The sequence below is a fragment of the Colius striatus genome, chromosome 9 (assembly GCF_028858725.1).
Source record: "Colius striatus isolate bColStr4 chromosome 9, bColStr4.1.hap1, whole genome shotgun sequence".
Lineage (NCBI taxonomy): Eukaryota > Metazoa > Chordata > Aves > Coliiformes > Coliidae > Colius > Colius striatus.
This window is the reverse complement of record NC_084767.1, coordinates 44,191-67,865: the sequence shown is the minus strand read 5'-3', so window position 1 is coordinate 67,865 and position 23,675 is coordinate 44,191. Positions and strand designations below refer to the sequence as shown.

At 59.1% G+C, this 23,675-nt stretch overlaps 2 protein-coding genes across 2 annotated transcripts in view; one reads left to right on the top strand and one right to left on the bottom strand.

Annotated features, from left to right (window-relative positions):
- Window positions 1-6,309: 6,309 nt before the first annotated feature.
- LOC133626084 (UPF0598 protein C8orf82 homolog) lies at window positions 6,310-9,661 on the top strand. Its single transcript, XM_062002715.1, has 3 exons — window positions 6,310-6,320; window positions 7,280-7,326; window positions 9,140-9,661. The coding sequence occupies exons 1-3, from the start codon at window positions 6,310-6,312 to the stop codon at window positions 9,643-9,645; spliced, it is 564 nt and encodes a 187-aa protein (XP_061858699.1). The 3' UTR covers window positions 9,646-9,661.
- A 1,156-nt stretch (window positions 9,662-10,817) lies between these two features.
- The window catches only part of LOC133626083 (leucine-rich repeat-containing protein 14-like), a 33,418-nt gene continuing 20,560 nt past the window's right edge, over window positions 10,818-23,675 (bottom strand). Inside the window, 7 exon segments of the mRNA XM_062002714.1 lie at window positions 10,818-11,114; window positions 11,116-11,436; window positions 12,417-12,532; window positions 12,534-12,815; window positions 21,952-22,036; window positions 22,546-22,682; window positions 22,766-22,845. Of these exon segments, the coding sequence (XP_061858698.1) occupies window positions 10,925-11,114; window positions 11,116-11,436; window positions 12,417-12,532; window positions 12,534-12,815; window positions 21,952-22,036; window positions 22,546-22,682; window positions 22,766-22,845 (1,211 nt within the window). The 3' untranslated portion in view covers window positions 10,818-10,924.

The window sequence follows — 23,675 nt, the reverse complement described above, 5'->3', positions numbered from 1 at the left end:
ATGGGCACAGGGATGGTGTGGAGCACGGTGTGGGCACAGGGATGGTGTGGGACACTGTACATGGACAATGAGGGGACATTGTGTGGGCATAGGGACGGTGTGGGGACACAGTGTGGGCACAGGGATCATGAGGGGACATGGTGTGGGCACATGGATGGTGAGGGGACACAGTGTGGGCATAGGTAAGGTGGGGGGACACGGTGTGGGCACAGGGACAATGAGGGGACACGGTGTGGGTACAGGGATGGTGAGGGGACATGGTGTGGGTACAGGGATGGTGAGGGCACACTGTGGGCACAGGGACAATGAGGGGACACAGTGTGGGCACAGGGACTGCGTCGGACATGGTGTGGGCATAAGGATGGTGTGGGACAAGGTGTGGGCACAGTGATGGTGTGGGACACGATGTGCGCACAAGGATGATGTGGGACACGGTGTGGGCACAGGGATGGTGAGGGGCACAGTGTTGGCACAGGGAAAATAAGGGAAGACAATGTGGGCACAGGGATGGTGAGGGGACATGATGTGGGCACAGGAACAATGAGGGTCCCATCCCAGTCTCATCCCACCCCTGCAGTCCCATCCCAATCCTATGCCATCCCACCCCTGAGGTCCCACCCCTGGGGTGCCATCCCATCCCAACCCTGGGGTCCCATCCAGTCCCATCCCATCCCACCCCTGGGGTCCGATCCCATCCCTAGGGACCCATCCCACCCCTGGGGTCCAATCCAGTCCCATCCCACCCCTGGGGTCCCATCCCATCCCACCCCTGGGGACTCATCCCACCCCTGGGGTCGCATCCGATCCCAACCCTGGGGTCCCATCCCATCCCACCATTGGGGTTCCATAGCACCCCTGAAGTCCCATCCCACCCCTGGGGTCCCATCCCACCCCACCCCTGGATACTCATCCCACCCCTGGGGTCCCATCCCATCCCACCCCTGGGGTCCCATCCCACCCCTGGGGTCCCATCCCACCCCTGGGGTCCCATCCTATCTCACCCCTGGGGACTCATCCCACCCCTGGGGTCCCATCCCACCCCTAAGTTCCCATCCCTGGGGTCCAATCCCAACCTCCGGGTCCCATCCCACCCCTGGCTCCCACCCCTGGGGTCGCATCCCACCCCTGGGGTCCCGTCCCAGTCTCATCCCACCCCTGGAGTCCCATCGCTGTCCTATCCCATCCCACATCTGAGGTCCCACCCCTGGGGTCCCATCACATCCCAACCCTTGGGTCCAATCAAGTCCCATCCCATCCCATTCGATCCCAACCCTGGGGTCCCATCCCATTCCATCCCATCCCACCCTGGGGTCCCATCCCACCCCTGAACTCCCATCCCTGGGGTCCCATCCCAACCTCAGGGTCCCATCCCAGTGTCATCCCACCCCTGGAGTCCCATCCCAGTCCTATCCCATCCCACCTCTGAGGTCCCAACCCTGGGGTCCCATCCAGTCCTATCCCATCCCATCCCACCCCTGGAGTCCCATCCCATCCCAACCCTGGGGTGCCATCCAGTCCCATCCCAACCCTGGGGTCCCATCCCACCCGTGAAGTCCCATCTCTGGGGTCCCATCCCAACCTCAGGGTCCCATCCCAGTGTCATCCCACCCCTGGAGTCCCATCGTAGTCCTATCCCATCCCACCCCTGAGGTCCCACCCCTGGGGTCCCATCTCATCCCACCCCTGGGGTCCCATCTAGTCCCATCTCATCCCATTCCATCCCATCCCATTCCATCCCATCCCACCCCTGGGGTCCCATCCCATCCCACCCCTGGGGTCCCATCCCATCCCACCCCTGGAGTCCCATCCCATCCCACCCCTGGGGTCCCGTCCCAGCCCTTGGTGCCGCAGGGTACCGGTGGGGTTGCCAGGGTTGATGATGCACAGCACCCGTGTGCAGCAGTGCCGGCGGCCCTCGGCCAGCGCCTGCCGCAGCTCACTCAGCGCCAGTGCCCAGCAGCGTTCGTCGTCCAGGTAGTAGCCGAGCTGCACGGCCCCCAGCTCGGCGATGGTGGCCGAGTACAGCGGGTACTGCAGGATGGGCATCAGCACCCGCGTGCGAGAGGGCGCCCAGCCCGTCACCAGCAGCTTCAGGATTGTTTGAGGGCACAGGCATGGCATGATGGAGGGCGACGGGGGGCTGCGGACACGATGGGGGGGGACACGTGGACGGTGAGGGGAGAAGGGGGTGGTGCGGGGAGAAGGGGATGGTGAGAGGACACAATGGTGAGGGCACAGGGACGGGGAGGGGACACGGTGTGGGCACAGGGATGGTGTGGGGAACAGTGTGGGCATAGGGATGGTGAGGGGAACAGTGTGGGCACAGGGATGGTGTGGGGAACAGTGTGGGCATAGGGATGGTGAGGGGAGACGGGGATGGTGAGGGGACATGGGGCTGGTGAGGGGAGAAGGGGCTGGTGATGGGATACGGGGGTGGTGACGGGAGAAGGGGCTGGTGAGGGGACATAGGGATGGTGACTGGGCACGCGACGGTGAGGGAGAAGGGAACGGTGAGGAGAGAATGGGACGGTGAGGGGACACGGGGACGGTGAGGGGACACGGGAGTGGTGAGGGGACACGGGAGTGGTGAGGGGAGAAGGTGTTTCTGAGGGGATATGGGGGGGGGTGAGGGAACATGGGGATGGTGAGGGGGCACGGCGACGGTGAGGGGACACGGGGGTGGTGGGGGGACAAGGGGGTGGTGAGAGGAGAAGGGGCTGGTGAGGGGATACGGGGGGGGGTGAGGGGATAAGGGGATGGTGAGGGGGCACGGCGACGGTGAGAGGAGAAGGGGACGGTGAGGGGACACGGGGGGGTGAGGGGATAAGGGGTTGGTGATAGGAGAAGGGGGTGGTGAGGTGACATTGGGATGGTGAGGGGAGAAAGGGGTGGTGAGGGGAAACGGGGCTGGTGAGGGGACACAGGGGTTGTGAGGGGAGAAAGGGGTGCTGAGGGGACACGAGGTGTGTGAGGGGACACGGGGGTGGTGAGGGGAGACGGGAGTGGTGAGAGGAGAAGGGGATGTTGAGGGGACACGGGGATGTTGAGGGGACACCAGGATGGTGAGGGGAGAAGGGGATGGTGATGGGAGAAGGAGTTGCTGAGGGGACACGGGGGGGATGAGGGGACACGGGGAGGGTGAGGGGAGAAGGGGGTGGTGAGGGCAGAAGGGGGTGGTGAGGGTACACGGGGGTGGTGACGAGAGAAAGGGATGGTTTGGGGAGAAGGGGATGCTGAGGGGAGAAGGGGATGGTAAGGGGAGAAGGGGAAGGTGAGAAGACACGGGGAGGGTGAGGAGATACGGGGGTTGTGAGGAGAGAAGGGGGTGGTGATGGCAGAAGAGGTTTCTGAGGGGACACGGGGGCGGTGAGGAGACACGGGGGTGGTGAGGGGAGAAGGCGATGGTGAGGGGACACGGGGACAGTGAGTGGACACGGGGGTTGTTAGGGGACACGGGGGTGGTGAGGGGAGAAGAGGTTTCTGAGAGGACACGGTGGGGGGTGAAGGGATACAGGGGCGGTGAGGGGACATGGGGGTGGTGAGGGGAGAAGGAGTTGCTGAGGGGACATGGGGCTGGTGAGGGGACACGGGGGGGTGAGGGGAGAAGGAGTTGCTGAGGGGACATGGGGCTGGTGAGGGGACACGGGGGGGTGAGGGGAGAAGGAGTTGCTGAGGGGACATGGGGCTGGTGAGGGGACACGGGGGGGGGTGATTGGATAGGGGGGGTGGTGAGGGGAGAAGGGGGTGGTGAGGGGACACGGGGGGGGTGAGGGGACACGGGGGTGGTGACGAGAGAAGGGGGTGGTGATGGGACACGGGGAGGGTGAGGGGAGAAGGGGGTGGTGATGGGAGAAGGGGTTTCTGAGGGGATACATGGGGGGGTCAGGGGACACGGGGGCGGTGAGTGGACATGGGGGAGGTGAGCGGACACGGGTGTGGTGATGGGACACGGGGACGGTGAGGGGACACAGGGGGGGGTGAGGGGACACGTGGGTGGTGAGGGGAAAAGGCGATGGTGAGGGGACCAGGAGGTGGTGAGGGGACATGGGAGGGGTGAGTGGACACGGGGACGGTGAGGGGAGGAGGGGATGGTGAGGGGAGAAAGGGATGGTAAGGGGGACACGGGGGTGGTGAGGGGACACGGGGATGTTGAGGGGAGAATGGGATTGTGAGAGGACACGGGGGGTGGTGAGGGTAGAAGGGGATGGTGAGGCGACACCGGTATGGTGAGAGGATAAGGGGATGGTGAGGGGAGAACGGGATGGTTAGGGGACACGAGGGTGGTGAGGGGAGAAGGGGATATTGAGGGGACATGGGGCTGGTGAGGGGAGAAGAGGATGGTGAGGGGAGAAGAGGATGGTGAGGGGAGAAGGGGATGGTGTGGGGACACGGGAATGGTGAGAGGAGAAGAAAAATGCTTTTCCCAAGTGCCTTCGGGTGACATGGGACGGTGAGGGTGGGGGGCACCCACAGGGGAGGGGGCACCCCAGGAGCACCCATGGGTGGGGAGGGGGTGGGGTGGGACAGGACACCCATCAGAGTCCAGAGATGTATAAAGAGAGTTATTAATTAGAAGCCCCTAATTATCAACCCAGATGCTGATTTCTCCTCGGGGTTGGGGGGGCCATGGAGGGGAAGGGGAGGGGTCCCCAAAGTGGAGGGTCTTCAAGGTGGGTGTCACAAGGAAGGGGGTCCCCAAAGTGGTGGGTGTCCCCAGGGGAGGGGTCCCCAAAGTGGGAGTTCTTAAGGTGGGAGGGGTCCCCAAAGTTGAGGGGGATGTCTCCAAGGTGGAAGGGGGGGGGGGGGTCACTGAATGGGAGGGTGTCCTTAAGGTGAGGGGTCCCCAAAGTGAAGGGAGGCGTCCCCAAAGTGGGAGTCCTTGAGGTGGGGGGGGTCCCCAAGGTGGGTGTCACTAAGGTGGGGGTGTCCCCAAAGTAGGGAGGGAGGGTCCCCAGGGTGAGAGGGGATCCCCAAGATGGGCGTCCCCAGGGGGAGGGGAGGTCCTCAAGGTGGGTCACCGAGGTGGGGGGGTCCCCAAGGCGCAGGGTGTCCCCAGGGTGAGGGGGGGTCCCCAAGGCGCAGGGGGTCCCCGAGGTGGATGTCACAGGGTGAGGGGGGTCCCAGGGTGGGGGGACCCCCAGCGCTACCTCCCAGCTCTGCTCACTGCCAGGCGTGGGGAGGAGGGGGCACAGGGGGAGAGTGGGGGGTGACACCGGTGTGTGGGGGGGTCCCCCAGGGCCGGGAGGGGTCCCCACTTCCTCTGTTCCCATTTAACCCTTCACCCCCTCAGCTTTTGTATTTCCCCTCTCTCTTTTTCCCCTTTTTCCCCCTTTTTTTCCGTTTCAGCCTTTTATTTATTATGAAGCCGACTCCGAGCATCTCCCCGAGCCCCCCCACCCCCGCGGCTGTGGGACCCTCCCCGCGCGTGGGCCGGGGGCGTGGGGGGGGGGGGGGATCCAGATTGGGGGGAGGGGTCCAGAGGCACCACCCCCCCGCCCCTCCCCCCACGGCGTGTGAATAAAAAGCGTCTGGCTGGTGCTGCTCGTTCCCTCTGGAGCCCGTCAGTGGGGGGCTACGGGGGGCTATATGGGCTATGGGGGGGCTATATGGGCTATAAGGGGGCTATGGGGGGCTGTAGGGGCTATGCTGAGGCTATGGGGGGCTACCAAGATACTATGGGGGCTATGAGGAGGCTATGGGGGGCTATGAAGGGTCTATGGGGGGCTATGAGGGGGATATGAGGAGGCTATGGGGGGCTATATGGGCTATAAGGAGGCTATGGGGGGCTATAGGGGCTATGAAGGGGTTATAGGGGATATGAAGGGGCTATATGGGCTATGGGGGGCTATATGGGCTATAAGGGGCTATAGGGGCTATGAGGATGCTATGGGGGCTATGGGAGCTATGAGGGGTTTATAGGGGCTATGAAGAGACTATGGGGGGCTATGAGGGGGCTATAGGGGCTATGAGGATGCTATGGGGGCTATAGGGGCTATGGGGGGCTATGAAGGGGCTATAGGGACTATGAGAAGGCTGTGGGGGCTATGAAGGGGCTATAGGGACTATGAGAAGGCTATGGGGGGCTATGAAGGGGCTATAGGGACTATGAGAAGGCTATGGGGGGCTATGAGGAGGCTATGGGGGGATATATATGGTGTCTATAGGCTTCGGGGATGCCTATAGGGATATATGTGGGTGCCTACAGAGTTATGGGGGTGTCTGTATGGTCATGTGTGTGTCTATAGGGATACGTGTGTGTGTGTCAGTAGGGTTATGGGGGTGTCTATAGGGATATATGTGGGTGCCTATATGGTTATGGGGTATGCCTATAGGGATCTATGGGGGTGTCTATAGGGTTAAGGGGGTGTCTGTAAGGTTATGGGAGTGTCTCTAGGGGTACGTAGGAGTGTCAGTAGGGTTATGGGGGTGTCTGTAGGGATACATGTGGGTGTCTATAGGGTTAAGGGGGTGTCTGTATGAGTGTCAGTAGGGTTATGGGGGTGTCTGTAGGGATATATGTGGGTGTCTATAGGGTTAAGGGGGTGTCTGTATGAGTGTCAGTAGGGTTATGGGATGTCTCTAGGGATATATGTGGGTGTCTATAGGGTTAAAGGGGTGTCTGTAAGGATCCGAGAGGATCCCCAATGGATCCTGGGCAGAACCCCCCAAAAAAAAGACCTCAACGGACCCAGGACAGAGGCTGGATGGATGCTGGATGGATCCCAAACGGATCCCAGCACAGAACCCAAACAGATCCTGGACAGTCTCCCCCAAAAAGACCTAAATGGACCCAGAGCAGAGGCTGGATGGATCCCAAATGGATCCCAGGCAACCTCCCCCTCCCCAAAAGGCTCTGAATAGACCCAGGATACAGCCTGGATGGATCCCAGCCCAGAGACAAAACAGATCCTGGACAACCCCCCCCCAAAAAGACCCTAAATGGACCCAGGACACAACCTGGATGGATCCCAGCCCAGAGACAAAACAGATCCTGCACAACCCCCGCCCCCCAAAAGACCCTAAATGGACCCAGGGCAGAGCCTGGATGGATCCCAGACAAACCCCCCCCTCCCCAAAAGGCTCTAAATGGACCCAGGACACAACCTGGATGGATCCCAGCCCAGAGACAAAACGGATCCTGGACAAAACCCCCATGAAAAGACTGTAAATGGACCCAGGGCAGAGCCTGGATGGCCCCTGGATGGATCCCAGCCAGATCCCATTTGGCCCTTGCACCTGCTTTGGGATTTTGAGGCTTTCCCCCTTTTTTTCTGCAGCTTTTCCTGGATGACACCAAAGTGAAGAACTTCATCACTTGCTTCAAAGGTACTGGGATCCCCCCAAAAGCCCCCCAAATCCTCCCCCTCAAAAATGACCCCTCAAAATGCCCCCAAAAACCAAAATCCCCCCAAAATTATCCCCCAGATCCTCTCTGACCCCTTCCAAAGACCCAAATCCCACCCTAAAACCCCCACAAATAAGCCTCCCAAATCCCCCCAAAAAACCAAACCCCAACTCCCCCCGACCTCAAAAGCCCCCAAATCCCAACAATCCCCCTCAAATCCCCCCAGAGCATCCCAAAACCTCCCAAATCCCCCCCAAAAAGCCTCCAAATTCTCTCCAACCCCCCAAAAAATGTCAAAATCCACCCAAACCCCCCAAAATATCCCCCCAAACAATCCCCAAAGTCTCCAAATCCCCTCAAATCACCCCAAAAAACACAAAAGCCCCCCAGAAACCCCCAAATCCTCTCCAGCCCCCCCAAAATAAATCCCCCGAAAATCCCCAAAGCCCCCAAATCCCCCCCAAAAAACCCCAAATCCCCTCCAACTCTCTCCAAAAGCAATCAAAATCCCCCCAACCCCCCCAAATCTCCTCAGAACCCCTCCAAAAAACCAAATCACCCCAAAATCCCTCCTCCCCATCACCATTCAGTAGCGTTTTAGCCTTAATTAGGGTCTTTAATTAGAGACTCATCTTTATTTGGGGTCTCATCTGTATTGGGGGGGCTGTGGAGTGGGGAGAAGATACTCTCATCCCCTTCATGGCCTTCGTAGGTGCCAAAACATCCTCCTCTCAACCTAATTTGCATATTAATCACCACCTTAATTAACCACTTCCTGCCCTTAATTGCTCCCAGGCACTTGGTAACACTGATCCCTACTCACCCCCCCCCCCCCCCCCCCCAACCTCCCTCAGCCCCTTCAAATCGCTTTCCCATTAAGGAACACCCCCCTTTCTCCGGTGTTAATTAGGGGAGGGTTAATTAACGAGGGTGTGAGATTAATTAACGTTGCCTTCCTCACTCACCTGGAGCTGAACCCTGGCAGCCTCTATGGGAGGGTTCATTATGGAGAATTGGGGGTTAGTTAGGAGGGTTGGGGTTAATTAGGAGGGTGGAAGTTAATTAGGAGGTTTAGGGGTTGATTAGTGGGGTTACTTAGGGTCCATCCTGGCAGGTATCACCTTCCTCTTCCTCACTCCCTTAGCAGTGGTTGTTCTGAGCAGCTTTAATCATGAGAGGACTGAGGGTTGGAGGTTAATTAGGAGGGTTGGGGTTAATTAAGAGCACTGGGGGTTAATTGTGGGAAGGGGTTATCCCAGCAGACGTTGCCTTTCTCATCTTCTTCTTCCTCACCCTCCCTTAGAATCGCAGTGGTTGTTTTGAGGGGGTTAACCATGGGGGGACTGGGGGTTAGTTAGGGGCGTTGGAGGTTAATTAGGGGGATTGGAGGTTAATTAGGAGCACAGGGAGTTAATTCAGGGAAGGGGTTAATGATGGTTTATCCCAGCAGACGTTGCCTTCCTCCTCCTCATCTTCTTCCTCACCCTCCCTTAGAACCGCAGTTGTTCCAAGTGGGTTAATCATGGGGACACTGGGGGTTAGTTAGGGGGGCTGGAGGTTAATTAGGAGGGTTGGAGGTTAATTAGGAGCACACGGAGTTAATTGTGGGAAGGGGTTAATGATGGTTTATCCCAGCAGACGTTGCCTTCCTCCTCCTCTTCTTCCTCACCCTCCCTTCGCAGCCCCGCAGCGGCCGTTCCCAGCGGGCTAACCACGAGCGGCGATGCGGCTTAATTAAAAGGGGGGGCTGTTAATTAAGGAGAGGCGCGGGTTAATGAGGGTCCATCCCGGCAGACGTGACCTTCCTCACGTTCTTCTTCACGCGGCTGGAGCGGAACCGCAGCGGCCGCTACGAGCGCGAATTCCCGTTCGTGTCCCGCTGCGGCGCGGAGCGCAACCTCCTGCGCTGCGAGCACAGACCCATCGTCTTCACCCGCCTCCTGCCCCCGGACGCCTCCTCCTCAGCCTCCTCCTGCTCCCGCCGCGCCGTGCTGTCGTTCTGCGGCGGCGGGGAGCGGCTGGCCGTGCCGCTCCGGCCCGAGGCGCTGGTGATGCTGCCGGAGAACGGGCGCTTGTACCACCCGGCGCCGGGCCGGGCGGGGGGCGCGGGGCCGGTGCGCTCGGCGCTGGCTCTGGAGTGGGGGTCCCGCTTCGAGTACGAGCAGGGGCCGGAGCAGCCCCCGACTCACTTTTGGTGGGAGGGGAAGAGGTATCGGCTCACGGGGGAGCTGGTGCAGCTGCTGCGGGGAGGGGAAGGGGCGGGGGAGGCGGAGAGCGGCGGGGCCGCGGGGCGGGGGTGAGGCTTGGAGGGGGTGGGAAGGGGCATTGCATGGCCCCGGGCGACGAGGAGGAGGAGGCAGAGCTGGTGTTCAGCCACACCGTGTGGCTGATGCTGTGGTGAGGTGCCACAGCACCTGTGCCGGTGCCAGGGATGTGGGTGTTGTGTGTGGGTCCCCCCACTGTGCTATTAAAGGTCTCTGGCAATTGAAATGAGCCTAGAGGTGATGGGTGCCACTGCAGCAGTGTGGGTGCAGCTGTGGAGAGGTTGGTGCTGCTATGGTGAGGTTGGTGCAGCTGTGGTGGGTGACACACGGTGCTACTGCCACAGTGTGGGTGTCCCCACGGGTGCTGCCACGGTGACAGTGTTGCTGCCACACTGTGGGTGCCACTGTGGTGATGTTGGCTGGTGTGTAGAGGGAAGGGAAGTTCTTCAGAGGGATGTGGCCAGGGGCTGAGGTTGCCTGAGGGCAAGGAGCCAGCAGCGTGCCCAAGGGGGCAAGAAGGCCAGTGGCAGCCTGGCTGGGCTGAGCAGTGGGGTGGCAGCAGCCCCAGGGCAGGGATTGTCCCCTGTGCTGGGCCCTGGGGAGGCTGCAGCTCCAGGGCTGTGCTCAGTGCTGGGCCCCTCACTCACTGCCACAGGGACACTGAGGGGCTGCAGGGAGAGAAGATGCACTGGGAAGCTCTGGGCTAAATGAGGGTACCTGAGGCAAAGGTTCAGTCTGCAGAGAACGAGGCTCAGAGGAGACCTGATCACTCTGACTCCCTGGCTGTGGCTGAGAGGGTCGGTCTCTGCTCCCAAGTTAAAAGCTACAGGCCAAGAGGAAAGGGGCTCAGGGTGCCCCAGGGGAGGTTGAGGCTGGAGCTGAGGCAGAACTGTTTCCCTGAGAGGGGTGTCAGCCCCTGTGCCAGGCTGCCCAGGGAGCTGGGGGAGTGCCCAGCCCTGGAGGGGTCCCAGAGCCGTGGGGCTGAGGTGCTTGAGGGCCGTGGCTCAGTGGTGCCTGTGGCACTGTGGGGTCAGGGTTGGACTCCAGCAGCTCAAAGGGCTTTTCCATCTGTAATGATTCTCTGGTCAGTGCCCTGTGTGCCAGAACAGCAGCCAGCTCTCTCCTTGGTCCATTAAAAGCAGAAGAGCTCCATCCCCTCCGCTGAGCTCTGCCACTTCCTCCTGCCAAGCATCCCAGGAGGACTTGGGTTAATCGGGCAAGGTGGGGTTGGCTTTAATGAACTCACCATAACCGAGTGGCACAGCCCAGAGCCCGGCACAGCGCCCCGAGGTGAAGCTTCCCTGGGGGGGGGATGCTACAAGCTGAAGTAGTCGATGGCTCCGTAGCGCTGGAGGCTGGTCGCCCACACGGCGTCTGCTCTACCCGCGCTCGCCAGCAGCCGGCACAGCTCCGCCGGGAAACCCTCCTCCCCCTGCGTGGGGGTGTGGTGGCCGGAGCCCCGCGGCGGCTGCGAGTAGCCCACGAGGCGCAGGTCGGGCAGGGCCGCGCAGCGCCGCCGCGCTCAGGGGGGTGCCGAGGAGACCGAGGCAGCGCAGGCGGCGGCAGCGGCGCAGCGCCGGCAGCAGCAGCTCCAGCTCCGCGTCCCCCAGCTGACACTCCAGCAGCTCCAGCTGCAGCAGCGAGCACGAAGCGGCTTCCAGCAGCGTCCGCAAGGGTTGCAGGAGGCTGGGGGACGTGAGGTTGTGGCCGCTCAGGTCCAGCTGGAGCAGGGAGGGCGCGTGGAGGCTCGAGGACAGGAAGATGAGGTCGGAGGGGAGCAGGCAGCAGAAGGCCAGCGCCAGACTCTCCAGGGGAGTCTGCAGCTCGCTGGGAGGACAGGATGGGGTGGCAGAGTGGGGAACCCCCAAAGCACCCCCAAACCACCACGAGGCTCCCCCACCTCCAAATCCCCTGAGGCCCTCCCCAAACCAGCCACAGACCCCTAAAACCCTGAGGCTGCCCAAATTCCACCCCCAGGATCCCCCAAAATCCCTCAGCTCCCTCAAAGTCTCCCCCAACCCCCGTGAGGTATCCCCAAACCTCCTGAGACCAGACCCCTGAGCTGGGGCAGAGCTGCTCTGGGACTCCATCTCCTCATAAGTGTAGACAGTTGCACAGTGCCAAACTGGGCAACTCCCCTAAAACCCCCTGAGCCAAGGCAGAGCTGCTGTGGGACTCCATCCCCTCTTAAATCTTTGCCCACAGGGTGTAGACAGTTCCCCAATGCCAAACCCCAACCCCCAAACACCCTGAGGCTGCCCAAAACATCTTCAGGCACCCCAAACCCCTCTTTTATGCCTCCCCTGAGCCGAGGCAGAGCTGCTGTGGGACTCCATCCCCTCTTAAATCTTTGCCCAAGGGGCAAATGCCAAACCTTCCAAACCTTCCCCCCAAAACACCCTGAGCCCCCCCAAAACCCCCTGAGACCAGCCCCCTGAGGTGAGGCACAGCTGCTGTGGGACTCCCATCTCCTCTTAAATCTTTGCCCACGGGGCAAATGCCAAACCTTCCCCCCAAAACCCCCTGAGACCAGCCCCCTGAGCTGAGGCAGAGCTGCTGTGGGACTCCATCCCCTCTTAAATCTTTGCTCACAGGGCAAATGCCAAACCTTCCAAACCCTCTCCCCAAAACCCCCTGAGACCAACCCCTGAGGTAGTGCAGAGCTACTGTTGGACTCCAGCCCCTCTTAAATCTGCCCCCACAGGGTGTGGGTGATACCCCAATGCCACCCCCCCCCCACACACACACATTCCCTCCCGCTGCAGCGTGTGAAGGTTTTGGAGTCCCTCCCCCAGCGGGCAGCTTACCCCAGGAGCTGCCTGAGTCTCCCAGAAAGCCTGGAGGAGTACAAATCGAGTTCCTTGAGGGCAGGCAGGGCCCGGAGGTGAGCGGCCAAGCAGCGGATGCCGGCGTCCGTGCCCGGGGGCCGTGCGGCGCACGTCCACGTTGCTGTAGGGCAGCTTGAGGCTGCGCAGCGCGGGGAAGCGGCTGAGGTGAGGCAGCACTGCGCACAGCCCCGCCAGCCCCAGGTTGTTGAAGCGTGAAACAACTCTGCGGACGGCGGCAGGCTCCAGGGAGTCCAGCAGGGAGACGACGGTGGAGACGGAGAGCTCCTCGGCGTGGAAGTCGCGGCAGAGCAGGAGCAGGGGGGCGCAGGGCGAGCGGAGGGCGGCGCGCAGCAATAGGCGCGTAGCAATAGGGCACCCCTAAGCCAGCCCCCATCAATAGGGCATCCTATAGCACCCCTAAGCCAGCCCCCATCAATAGGGCATCCTATAGCACCCCTAACCCAGACCCCATCAATAGGGCATCCTATAGCACCCCTAACCCAGACCCCATCAATAGGGCATCCTATAGCACCCCTAAGCCAGCCCCCATCAATAGGGCATCCTATAGAACCCCTAAGCCAGCCCCCATCAATAGGGCATCCTATAGCACCCCTAAGCCAGCCCCCATCAATAGGGCATCCTATAGCACCCCTAAGCCAGCCCCCATCAATAGGGCATCCTATAGCACCCCTAAGCCAGACCCCATCAATAGGGCATCTTAGAGCACCCCTAACCCAGACCCCATCAATAGGGCATCCTATAGCACCCGTAACCCAGACCCCATCAATAGGGCATCCTATAGCACCCCTAACCCAGCCCTCTATCTATAGGGCATCCTATAGCACCCCTAAGCCAGCCCCCATCAATAGGGCATCCTGTAGCACCCCTAAGCCAGCCCCCATCAATAGGGCATCCTATAGCACCCCTAAGCCAGCCCTCTATCTATAGGGCATCCTATAGCACCCCTAAGCCAGCCCCCATCAATAGGGCATCCTATAGCACCCCTAACCCAGCCCCCATCAATAGGGCATCCTGTAGCACCCCTAACCCAGCCCCCATCAATAGGGCATCTTAGAGCACCCCTAACCCAGCCCCCATTAATAGGGCATCCTATAGCACCCCTAAGCCAGCCCCCATCAATAGGGCATCCTATAGCACCCCTAACCCAGCCCCCATCAATAGGGCATCCTATAGCACCCCTAAGCCAGCCCCCATCAATAGGGCATCCTATAGCACCCCTAACCCAGACCCCATCAATAGGGCATCCTATAGCACCCCTAACCCAGACCCCATCAATACGGCATCCTATAGCACCCCTAACCCAGCCCCCATCAATAGGGCATCCTATAGCACCCCTAACCCAGCCCCCATCAATAGGGCATCCTATAGCACCCCTAAGCCAGCCCCCATCAATAGGGCATCCTGTAGCACCCCTAACCCAGCCCCCATCAATAGGGCATCCTATAGCACCCCTAAGCCAGCCCCCATCAATAGGGCATCCTATAGCACCCCTAACCCAGCCCCCATCAATAGGGCATCCTATAGCACCCCTAAGCCAGCCCCCATCAATAGGGCATCCTATAGCACCCCTAAGCCAGCCCCCATCAATAGGGCATCCTATAGCACCCCTAACCCAGACCCCATCAATAGGGCATCTTAGAGCACCCCTAACCCAGACCCCATCAATAGGGCATCCTATAGCACCCCTAACCCAGACCCCATCAATAGGGCATCCTATAGCACCCCTAACCCAGCCCTCTATCTATAGGGCATCCTATAGCACCCCTAAGCCAGCCCCCATCAATAGGGCATCCTGTAGCACCCCTAACCCAGACCCCATCAATAGGGCATCCTATAGCACCCCTAAGCCAGCCCTCTATCTATAGGGCATCCTATAGCACCCCTAAGCCAGCTCCCATCAATAGGGCATCCTATAGCACCCCTAACCCAGCCCCCATCAATAGGGCATCCTATAGCACCCCTAACCCAGACCCCATCAATAGGGCATCTTAGAGCACCCCTAACCCAGACCCCATCAATAGGGCATCCTATAGCACCCCTAACCCAGACCCCATCAATAGGGCATCCTATAGCACCCCTAAGCCAGCCCTCTATCTATAGGGCATCCTATAGCACCCCTAAGCCAGCCCTCTATCTATAGGGCATCCTATAGCACCCCTAACCCAGACCCCATCAATAGGGCATCCTATAGCACCCCTAACCCAGACCCCATCAATAGGGCATCCTATAGCACCCCTAACCCAGCCCCCATCAATAGGGCATCCTATAGCACCCCTAAGCCAGCCCCCATCAATAGGGCATCCTATAGCACCCCTAACCCAGCCCCCATCAATAGGGCATCCTATAGCACCCCTAAGCCAGCCCCCATCAATAGGGCATCCTATAGCACCCCTAACCCAGCCCCCATCAATAGGGCATCCTATAGCACCCCTAAGCCAGCCCCCATCAATAGGGCATCCTATAGCACCCCTAACCCAGACCCCATCAATAGGGCATCTTAGAGCACCCCTAACCCAGACCCCATCAATAGGGCATCCTATAGCACCCCTAACCCAGACCCCATCAATAGGGCATCCTATAGCACCCCTAACCCAGCCCTCTATCTATAGGGCATCCTATAGCACCCCTAAGCCAGCCCCCATCAATAGGGCATCCTGTAGCACCCCTAACCCAGACCCCATCAATAGGGCATCCTATAGCACCCCTAAGCCAGCCCTCTATCTATAGGGCATCCTATAGCACCCCTAAGCCAGCTCCCATCAATAGGGCATCCTATAGCACCCCTAACCCAGACCCCATCAATAGGGCATCTTAGAGCACCCCTAACCCAGCCCCCATCAATAGGGCATCTTAGAGCACCCCTAACCCAGCTCTTTATCTATAGGGCATCCTATAGCACCTCTAATCCAGCCCCCCATCAATAGGGCACCCCACAGCACCCCTAGATCTGCACCTCATCAATAGGGTACCCCTAACCCAGCCCTCTCTCAATAGGACCTCCCATAGCACTCCTAACCCTATCCCCCATTAATAGGGCACCCTATAGCACTCCTAACCCAGCTCCCCATCAATAGGGAACTCCAGGGCAGGACCCATGACCCACCCCTCTTAATGAGGGGTACCCCCAGCACCCCATAAAGGAAGCCTACAGCAGGATCTCCAACACCCCCCTTCCCTCCCTGGGCCCCCATGTGCTGCCCTCACACCCCTCGACCCCCCTCAGCTGCCCTCACCCCCCCTCGATCCCCAGGGTCCCCTTCAGCTGCCCTCACCCCCCCCAATCCCCGGGGTCCCCTTCATCTGCCCTCAATCCCCCAGTCCCTGGGGACCCCTTCAGCTGCCCTCACGCCCCCCAATCCCCGAGGCCCCCCTCAGCTGCCCTCACGCCCCCCCAATCTCCGGGGTCCCCTTCAGCTGCCCTCAACCCCCTAATCCCCGGGGTCTCCCTCAGCTGCCCTCACGACCCCAATCCCCGGGGACCCCTCAGCTGCCCTCACGCCCCCCAGTCCCCGGGGACCCCTCAGCTGCCCTCACGCCCCCAGTCCCCGGGGACCCCTCAGCTCCCCTCACGCCCCCCCATCCCCGGGATCCCCCTCAGCTGCCCTCACACCCCCCAGTCCTCGGGGACCCCTCAGCTGCCCTCACGCCCCCCAATCTCCGGGATCCCCTTCAGCTGCCGTCACGCCCCCCCAATCCCCGGGGACCCCTCAGCTACCCTCACACTCCCCCAGTCCCCGGGGACCCCTCAGCTGCCCTCACCCCCCACAATCCCCGGGATCCCCCTCAGCTGCCCTCACGCCCCCCAGTCCCCGGGGACCCCTCAGCTGCCCTCACGCCCCCCAATCCCCGGGGACCCCTCAGCTCACCTCCCGCCCGCCGCCCCGCTCCCGCCGGGCCCCTCACGGCCGCGCTTCCAGGCATGCGCACTGCACCCCGGCACCGCCCCTCCGCCAATCAGAGCGAGAGTTTCACCACGGAAGGCGGGCCCGGCGTCGTTACTAGGTGCCGCCTGCCATCCTCGCCCGCCCATTGGCTGCCGCCGTGTCTGTCATCGCTTCCTCCCTTCTTATTGGCTGAAGGGCGGCGGCAGCGGGAAGTTCGATCTGAGCCCCAGACGCTGCGGTCCCTGCGCGGCTCCGGGAGGTCTCGGATCCCCCCCGGGCCGGGGAACGGCCCCGCTCCGCACGCCATGGAGCGGCAGCGGGAGGTCAAGGCCCTGCTGAAGAGCTGGGAAGCGGCTTTTGTCCGGGAGCAGCGGAGGAAGCCCGGCCAGGTGCCCGCTGCGGGGGGCGGGGATGGGGAGGGGCGGCGGGGCAAAGTGGGGTTTTAATGGGGTTCTGAGGGGAAAGGTGGAGTTTTGAGAGGAAAAGTGAGGGGTTTTGTGAATTTCTGAGGAGCAAGTGGGAATTGGGAGGAGCTTGGAGGGGAAAAGTGGGGTTTTGGTGGAGTGTTGAGGGGAAAAGTGGGGGTTTGGTGGATTTCTGAGATACAAGTGCGATTTTAGTGGAGCTCTGAGGGGAAAAGTGGGGGTTTTGTGGAGTGTTGAGAAGAAAAGGGGTTTTACTGGAGTTCTGAGTGAACAAGTGGCGATTTGGAGGATTTTTGAGTCTAAAGGTAAGTTTTTGGTGCGGTTCTGAGGGGAAAAATGGGTTTGGGCAGAGTTTTGAGGGCAACAGTGGGTTTTACTGGAGTTTTGAGGGGAAAAGTGGGGGTTTGGTGGAGGTTTGAGGGGAAAAGTGTTTTTTTGTGGGATTCTGAGGGGAATAAAGGTTTTTGTAGAGCTTTAAGGAGAAAAGAGTGGGGTTGGTTGTCTGCTGAGGGGGAACAGTGGAGATTGGTGGGGTTCTGAGGGGAAAAGTGGGGGTTTGGTGGGGTTCTGAGGGGAAAAGTGCGGGCTTGGTGGAGTCTGGAGTGGAAAGGTGGAGGTTCGGTGGGGTTTTGAGGGTGAAAGTGGGTTTTTGATGGGGTTCTGAGGGGAAAAGTGGAGTTTTGGTGGAGTGTTGAGGGGAAAAGTGGGGGTTTGGTGGATTTCTGAGATACAAGTGCGATTTTAGTGGAGCTCTGAGGGGAAAAGTGGGGGTTTTGTGGAGTGTTGAGAGGTAAGGGGTTTTAGTGGAGTTCTGAGTGAACAAGTGGCGATTTGGAGGATTTTTGAGTCTAAAGGTAAGTTTTTGGTGCGGTTCTGAGGGGAAAAATGGGTTTGGGCAGAGTTTTGAGGGCAACAGTGGGTTTTACTGGAGTTTTGAGGGGAAAAGTGGGGGTTTGGTGGAGTTTTGAGGGGAAAAGTGTTTTACTGTGGGGTTCTGAGGGGAATAAAGGTTTTTGTAGAGCTTTAAGGAGAAAAGAGTGCGGTTGGTGGTCTGCTGAGGGGGAACAGTGGAGATTGGTGGGGTTCTGAGGGGAAAAGTGGGGGTTTGGTGGAGTTTTGAGGGGAAAAGTGGAGGTTCGGTGGGGTTTTGAGGGTGAAAGTGGGGTTTTGGTGGAGTGTTGAGGGGAAAAGTGGAGTTTTGGTGGAGTGTTGAGGGGAAAAGTGGGTTTTTTTTGTGGAGTGTTGAGAAGAACAGTGGGTTTTACTGGAGTTTGGAATGAAAAAGTGGGGGTTTTGGTGGAGTGTTGAGGGGAAAAGGGGTTTTAGTGGAGTTTGGAGTGAAAAAGTGGCGATTTGGTGGATTTTTGAGGGTAAAAGTAGGTTTTTGGTGTGGTTCTGAGGGGAAAAATGGGTTTTGGTGGAGTTTTAAGGAGAAAAGAGTGGGGTTGGTTGTCTGGTGAGGGGGAACAGTGGAGATTGGTGGGGTTCTGAGGGGAAAAGTGCGGGCTTGGTGGAGTCTGGAGTTGAAAAGTGGAGGTTCGGTGGGGTTTTGAGGGCGAAAGTGGGTTTTTGATGGGGTTCTGAGGGGAAAAGTGGAGTTTTGGTGGAGTTTTGAGAGGAAAAGAGGGGAGTTTGTGAATTTCTGAGGAACAAGTGGGAATTGGGAGGAGCTTGGAGGGGAAAAGTGGGGTTTTGGTGGAGTGTTGAGGGGAAAAGTAGGGGTTTGGTGGATTTCTGAGATACAAGTGCGATTTTAGTGGAGCTCTGAGGGGAAAAGTGGGGGTTTTGTGGAGTGTTGAGAAGAAAAGGGGTTTTAGTGGAGTTCTGAGTGAACAAGTGGCGATTTGGAGGATTTTTGAGGGTAAAAGTAAGTTTTTGATGTGGTTCTGAGGGGAAAAATGGATTTTGGCAGAGTTTTGAGGGCAAAAGTGGAGGGTTTGTGGACTTCTGAGGAACAAGTGGGAATTTGGAGGAGCTTTGAGGGTATAAATGAAGTTTTGGTGGAGTTTTCAGATGAAAAGTGGAGTTTTGGTGGAGTGTTGAGGGAAAAAGTGGGGTTTTGGTAGAGCTTGGAGTGAAAAAGTGGGGGGTTGGTGGGTTTTTGAGGGTAAAAGTGGGGTTTTGGTGGGGTTTTGAGGGGAAAATGGGATTTTTGTAGAGTTTTAAGGAGAAAAGAGTGGGATTGGTGGTCTGCTGAGGGGGAACAGTGGAGATTGGTGGGGTTCTGAGGGGAAAAGTGCAGGCTTGGTGGAGTCTGGAGTGGAAAAGTGGAGGTTCGGTGGGGTTTTGAGGGCGAAATTGGGTTTTTGATGGGGTTCTGAGGGGAAAAGTGGAGTTTTGGTGGAGTTTTCAGATGAAAAGTGGGGTTTTTTTTGGAGTGTTGAGAAGAACAGTGGGTTTTACTGGAGTTTGGAGTGAAAAAGTGGGGGTTTTGTGGAGTGTTGAGAAGAAAAGGGGTTTTAGTGGAGTTTGGAGTGAAAAAGTGGGGATTTGATGAATTTTTGAGAGTAAAAGTAGGTTTTCGGTGTGGATCTGAGGTGAAAATGAGTTTTTGTGGGGTTTTAAGGGGAAAAGTAAGGTTCTGGTGGAGTGTTGAGGGCAAAAGTGGGGTTTTGGTGAGATTCTGAGAGGAAAGAATTGGGTTTTGATGGTGTTGTGGGGAGAAAGTGGGATTGTGGTGTAGTCTTGAGAGGAAAACTGGGTTTTGGCAGAGTTTTGAGGGCAAAAGTGGGGGATTTGTGGACTTCTGAGGAACAAGTGGGAATTAGGAGGAACTTTGAGGGGGAAAGTGAAGTTTTGGTGGAGTGTTGAGGGAAAAAGTGGGGTTTTGGTGGAGCTTGGAGTTAAAATTGGCTGTTCAATGGGTTTTTGAGGGCGAAAGTGGATTTTTGATGGGATTCTGAGGGGGAAAATGGATTTTTTGGTGGAGTTTTAAGTGGAAAAGTGGAGGTTTGAGAAGAAAAGTGGGGATTTGGTGGACTTAAGAGGAACAAGTGGGATTTTGGAGGAGCTTTGAGGGGAAAAGTGGAGTTTTGGTGGGGTTTTTAGATTAAAAGTGTGGGTTTGGTGTATTTTTAAGGGCAAATGTGGGATTTTGTGGACTTTGGAGTGGTAAGGTGTGGGTTTGGTGGATATTTGGGGCAAAAGCGGGGTGTCTTGTGGTTCTGAGGGAAAAAGAGAGGGTTTGGTGGTCCACTGAAAGGAAAATGAGTTTTTGTGGAGTTTTAAGGGGAAAAGTGGGGTTTTGGTGGGGTTTTAAGATGAAAAATGCAGTTTTGGTGGAGTTTTCAGATGAAAAGTGGAGTTTTGGCTGCCCTCACGCCCCCCCAATCTCCGGGGTCCCCTTCAGCTGCCCACACCCCCCCCAATCCCTGGGGTCCCCTTCAGCTGCCCTCACGCCCCCCCAATTCCCGGGATCCCCCTCAGCTACCCACACACTCCCCCAATCCCTGAGGCCCCCCTCAGCTGCCCTCACGCCCCCCAATCCCCGGGGACCCCTCAGCTGCCCTCACGCCCCCAATCCCGGGGGACCCCTCAGCTGCCCTCACGCCCCCCAATCCTCGGGATCCCCCTCAGCTGCCCTCACGCCCCCCAGTCCCCGGGGACCCCTCAGCTGCCCTCACGCCCCCCAGTCCCCGGGGACCCCTCAGCTGCCCTCACGCCCCCAATCCCGGGGGACCCCTCAGCTGCCCTCACGCCCCCAATCCCGGGATCCCCCTCAGCTGCCCTCACGCCCCCCAATCCTCGGGATCCCCCTCAGCTGCCCTCACGCCCCCCAGTCCCCGGGGACCCCTCAGCTGCCCTCACGCCCCCCAGTCCCCGGGGACCCCTCAGCTCACCTCCCGCCCGCCGCCCCGCTCCCGCCGGGCCCCTCACGGCCGCGCTTCCAGGCATGCGCACTGCACCCCGGCACCGCCCCTCCGCCAATCAGAGCGAGAGTTTCACCACGGAAGGCGGGCCCGGCGTCGTTACTAGGTGCCGCCTGCCATCCTCGCCCGCCCATTGGCTGCCGCCGTGTCTGTCATCGCTTCCTCCCTTCTTATTGGCTGAAGGGCGGCGGCAGCGGGAAGTTCGATCTGAGCCCCAGACGCTGCGGTCCCTGCGCGGCTCCGGGAGGTGGAGTTTTCAGATGAAAAGTGGAGTTTTGGTGGAGTGTTGAGGGGAAAAGTGTGGTTTTAGTGGACCTTGGAGTGAAAAAGTGGAGATTTGGTGGGTTTTTGAGGGCAAAAGTGCGTTTTTTGTGGGATTCTGAGGAGAAAAAGGTTTTTTTGTAGAGTTTTAAGGAGAAAAGAGGGACGTTGGAGTTCTGCTGAGTTGGAAAAGATGCAGATTGGTGGGGTTCTGAGGCACCAGTGGGATTTTGGGGGAGCTTTGAGGGGAAAAGTGGAGTTTTGTTGGTGTTTTCAGATGACAAGTGTGGTTTTAGTGGATTTTGGAGTGAAAAAGTGGGGGGTTGGTGGATATTTGAGGGCAAAGGTGGGTTTTTGATGGGGTTTTGAGGGGAAGATGGGTTTTTGTGGAGTGTTGAGGGGAAAAGTGGTGCTTTGGTGGGGTTCTGACGAAAAAGTTGTGCTTTGGTGTAGTTTTGAGGGGAAAAGTGAGCTTTTTGTGAGTTTTGAAGGGAAATGTTCGGGTTTGGTGGAGTTTTAAGGGGGAAAAAGTGGGATTTTGGTGGAATTCTGAGGGGAAAATTGGGGAGGTGATTTGAGGGAAAAAAAGTAGTGTTTTTGTGGTGGTGTTTGGACAAAAAGATAGAATATTGGGGTTTTGGTGGTGAAATCTCTACCAGGAGGCTGCAGTGAGCTGGAGGTCGGTCTCTGCTCCCAGCTAGTGAGTGACGGGCCAAGAGGAAAGGGGCTCAGGGTGCCCCAGGGGAGGCTGAGGCTGGAGCTGAGGCAGAACTGTTTCCCTGAGAGGGGTGTCAGCCCCTGTGCCAGGCTGCCCGGGAGCTGGGGGAGTGCCCAGCCCTGGAGGGACCCCAAAGCCCTGGAGCTGAGGTGCTGAGGGCTGTGGGTCAGTGGTGGCCGTGGCAGGGTGAGGGCTCAGGGCTGGGCTCCAGCAGCTCAAAGGGCTTTTCTAACTCAAATGATTCTGTGGTTTGCTCCCTGCAGCTGTGGCATCATCACAGATGCCAGTCCTGGGTCGCTCAGCACCATCTGCTGCCACAGCCTCCGCGGCCGCTACGTCACCGTCACCATCCTGGGCCGGGAGGAGCAGTTCACTCTCTGTGAGGTCGAGGTCTACACTGTCCACCCCGAGCCATGAGGGGCTTTTAAGGGGGACAAGGTGAGGAGTTTCCCCCTCGGCACCAGGACCCTCTGACATCAGATGCCCCTGGAGGCTCCCTGTCGTCAGAACCACCCTAATAAACATCCCCACGGGGCCTCTTTGTGCATCACCATCCCCATCCCATAGGCTCCAGAGGACCATGGCATCACCATCCCCACCCCGTGGGCTCCACAGGACCATGGCATCACCATCCCCACCCCGTGGGCTCCACAGAACCATGGCATCCCCATCCCCACCCCGTGGGCTCCACAGAACCATGGCATCACCATCCCCACCCCGTGGGCTCCACAGAACCATGGCATCACCATCCCCATCCCATAGGCTCCAGAGGACCATGGCATCACCATCCCAACCCCACGGGACCTCCAGCCTCTTTCCATCACCACCCTTGAGGCCCATGGGGTTCCACCATCCTCATCCCCACTCTGTGGCTCCCCAGGACCTGTGGTGGCCACCTCGGGGTGGGGGTGGCCGTGGGAGGTCACTCACTCGCCTGTGAAGCCTTTGGAGATGGAGTGGAAGGAGGTGAGTTCCACCGACTCCAGGTAGGGCTGCCCCATCTCTGTCAGCACCTTCCTGAAGGAGTGGAAGGCCGAACCCTCAGCATACACGTTGTCCTGGTACACCTGGAGGAGGGGGGAAACTGGTGGGGTTACCTAGATGTTGGGGTCCACCTCACATACCCCCCGAGTCTGAGGGTCCCACTCACCTCGTCAGCCATGAGGAAGAGCCTCTCCTCGAAGGCGAATTTGATGACGGCCTCAATGCACTGACGGCTCTGGACCTGCCCTGGGAGGGGGGAGAAGGGGGGAGGTTGGCATAGCGGAGTGGGGGGGTCCAGTCCCACTCCCACCATGGGTTTGGGGGGCCCAGTCCTGCTCCTGATGGGTTTTGGGGGGCTCAATCCCTTTTCCTGATAGGTTTGGGGGCCCAGTCTTGCTCCCTATGGGTTTGGGGTATGGGCTCAGCCCCACTCCTGATGGGTTTTAGGGGACTCAGTCTAGTTTCCCATGGGTATGGGGGGGCTTAGACCCCCTCTCCTGATAGGTTTGGGGGACCCAAACTGCCTCCCTATAGATTTGGGAGGAGAGTCATCCCCACTCCTGATGGGTTTGGGGGGGCTTAGCCCCTGCTCCTGATGGGTTTTGGGGCCTTCACCCCACTCCTGATGGATTTGAGGGGACTCAGTCCCACTTCCTATGGCTTTTGGAGGATCTCAACCCAGTTCTTGGGTATGTTTTGGAGGTCTTAGTAGGACCAGTAAAGCACTGGGGGTCTCAGAATGGGACTGGGAGGGCACTGGGAGCTCACAGCCCTGGTACCAGAAGTCCCATCCCAGCCCCAGGGTCCTATCCCCAGGGTCCCATCCCAGTCCCAGGATCCCATCCCATCCCTGATATCCCACCCCTGGGGTCCAATCCCACCCCTGGGGTCCCATCCCAGTCCCATCCCATCCCATCCCTGGGGTCCCATCCTAACCTCAGGGTCCCATCCCACCCCTGAGATCCCATCCCTGGAGTCCCATTCCATCCCTGGGGTCCCATCCCATCCCACCCCTGAAGTCCCATCCCTGGGGTCCCATCCCACCCCTGGGGTCCCATCCCATCCCAACCCTGGAG

Bases quoted from the DNA above. Each gene is read 5' to 3' on its own strand.
- LOC133626084 (XM_062002715.1), top strand. The intron at 7,327-9,139 runs GTACTGGGATCC...CCATCCCGGCAG, and splicing joins CTTCATCACTTGCTTCAAAG to ACGTGACCTTCCTCACGTTC.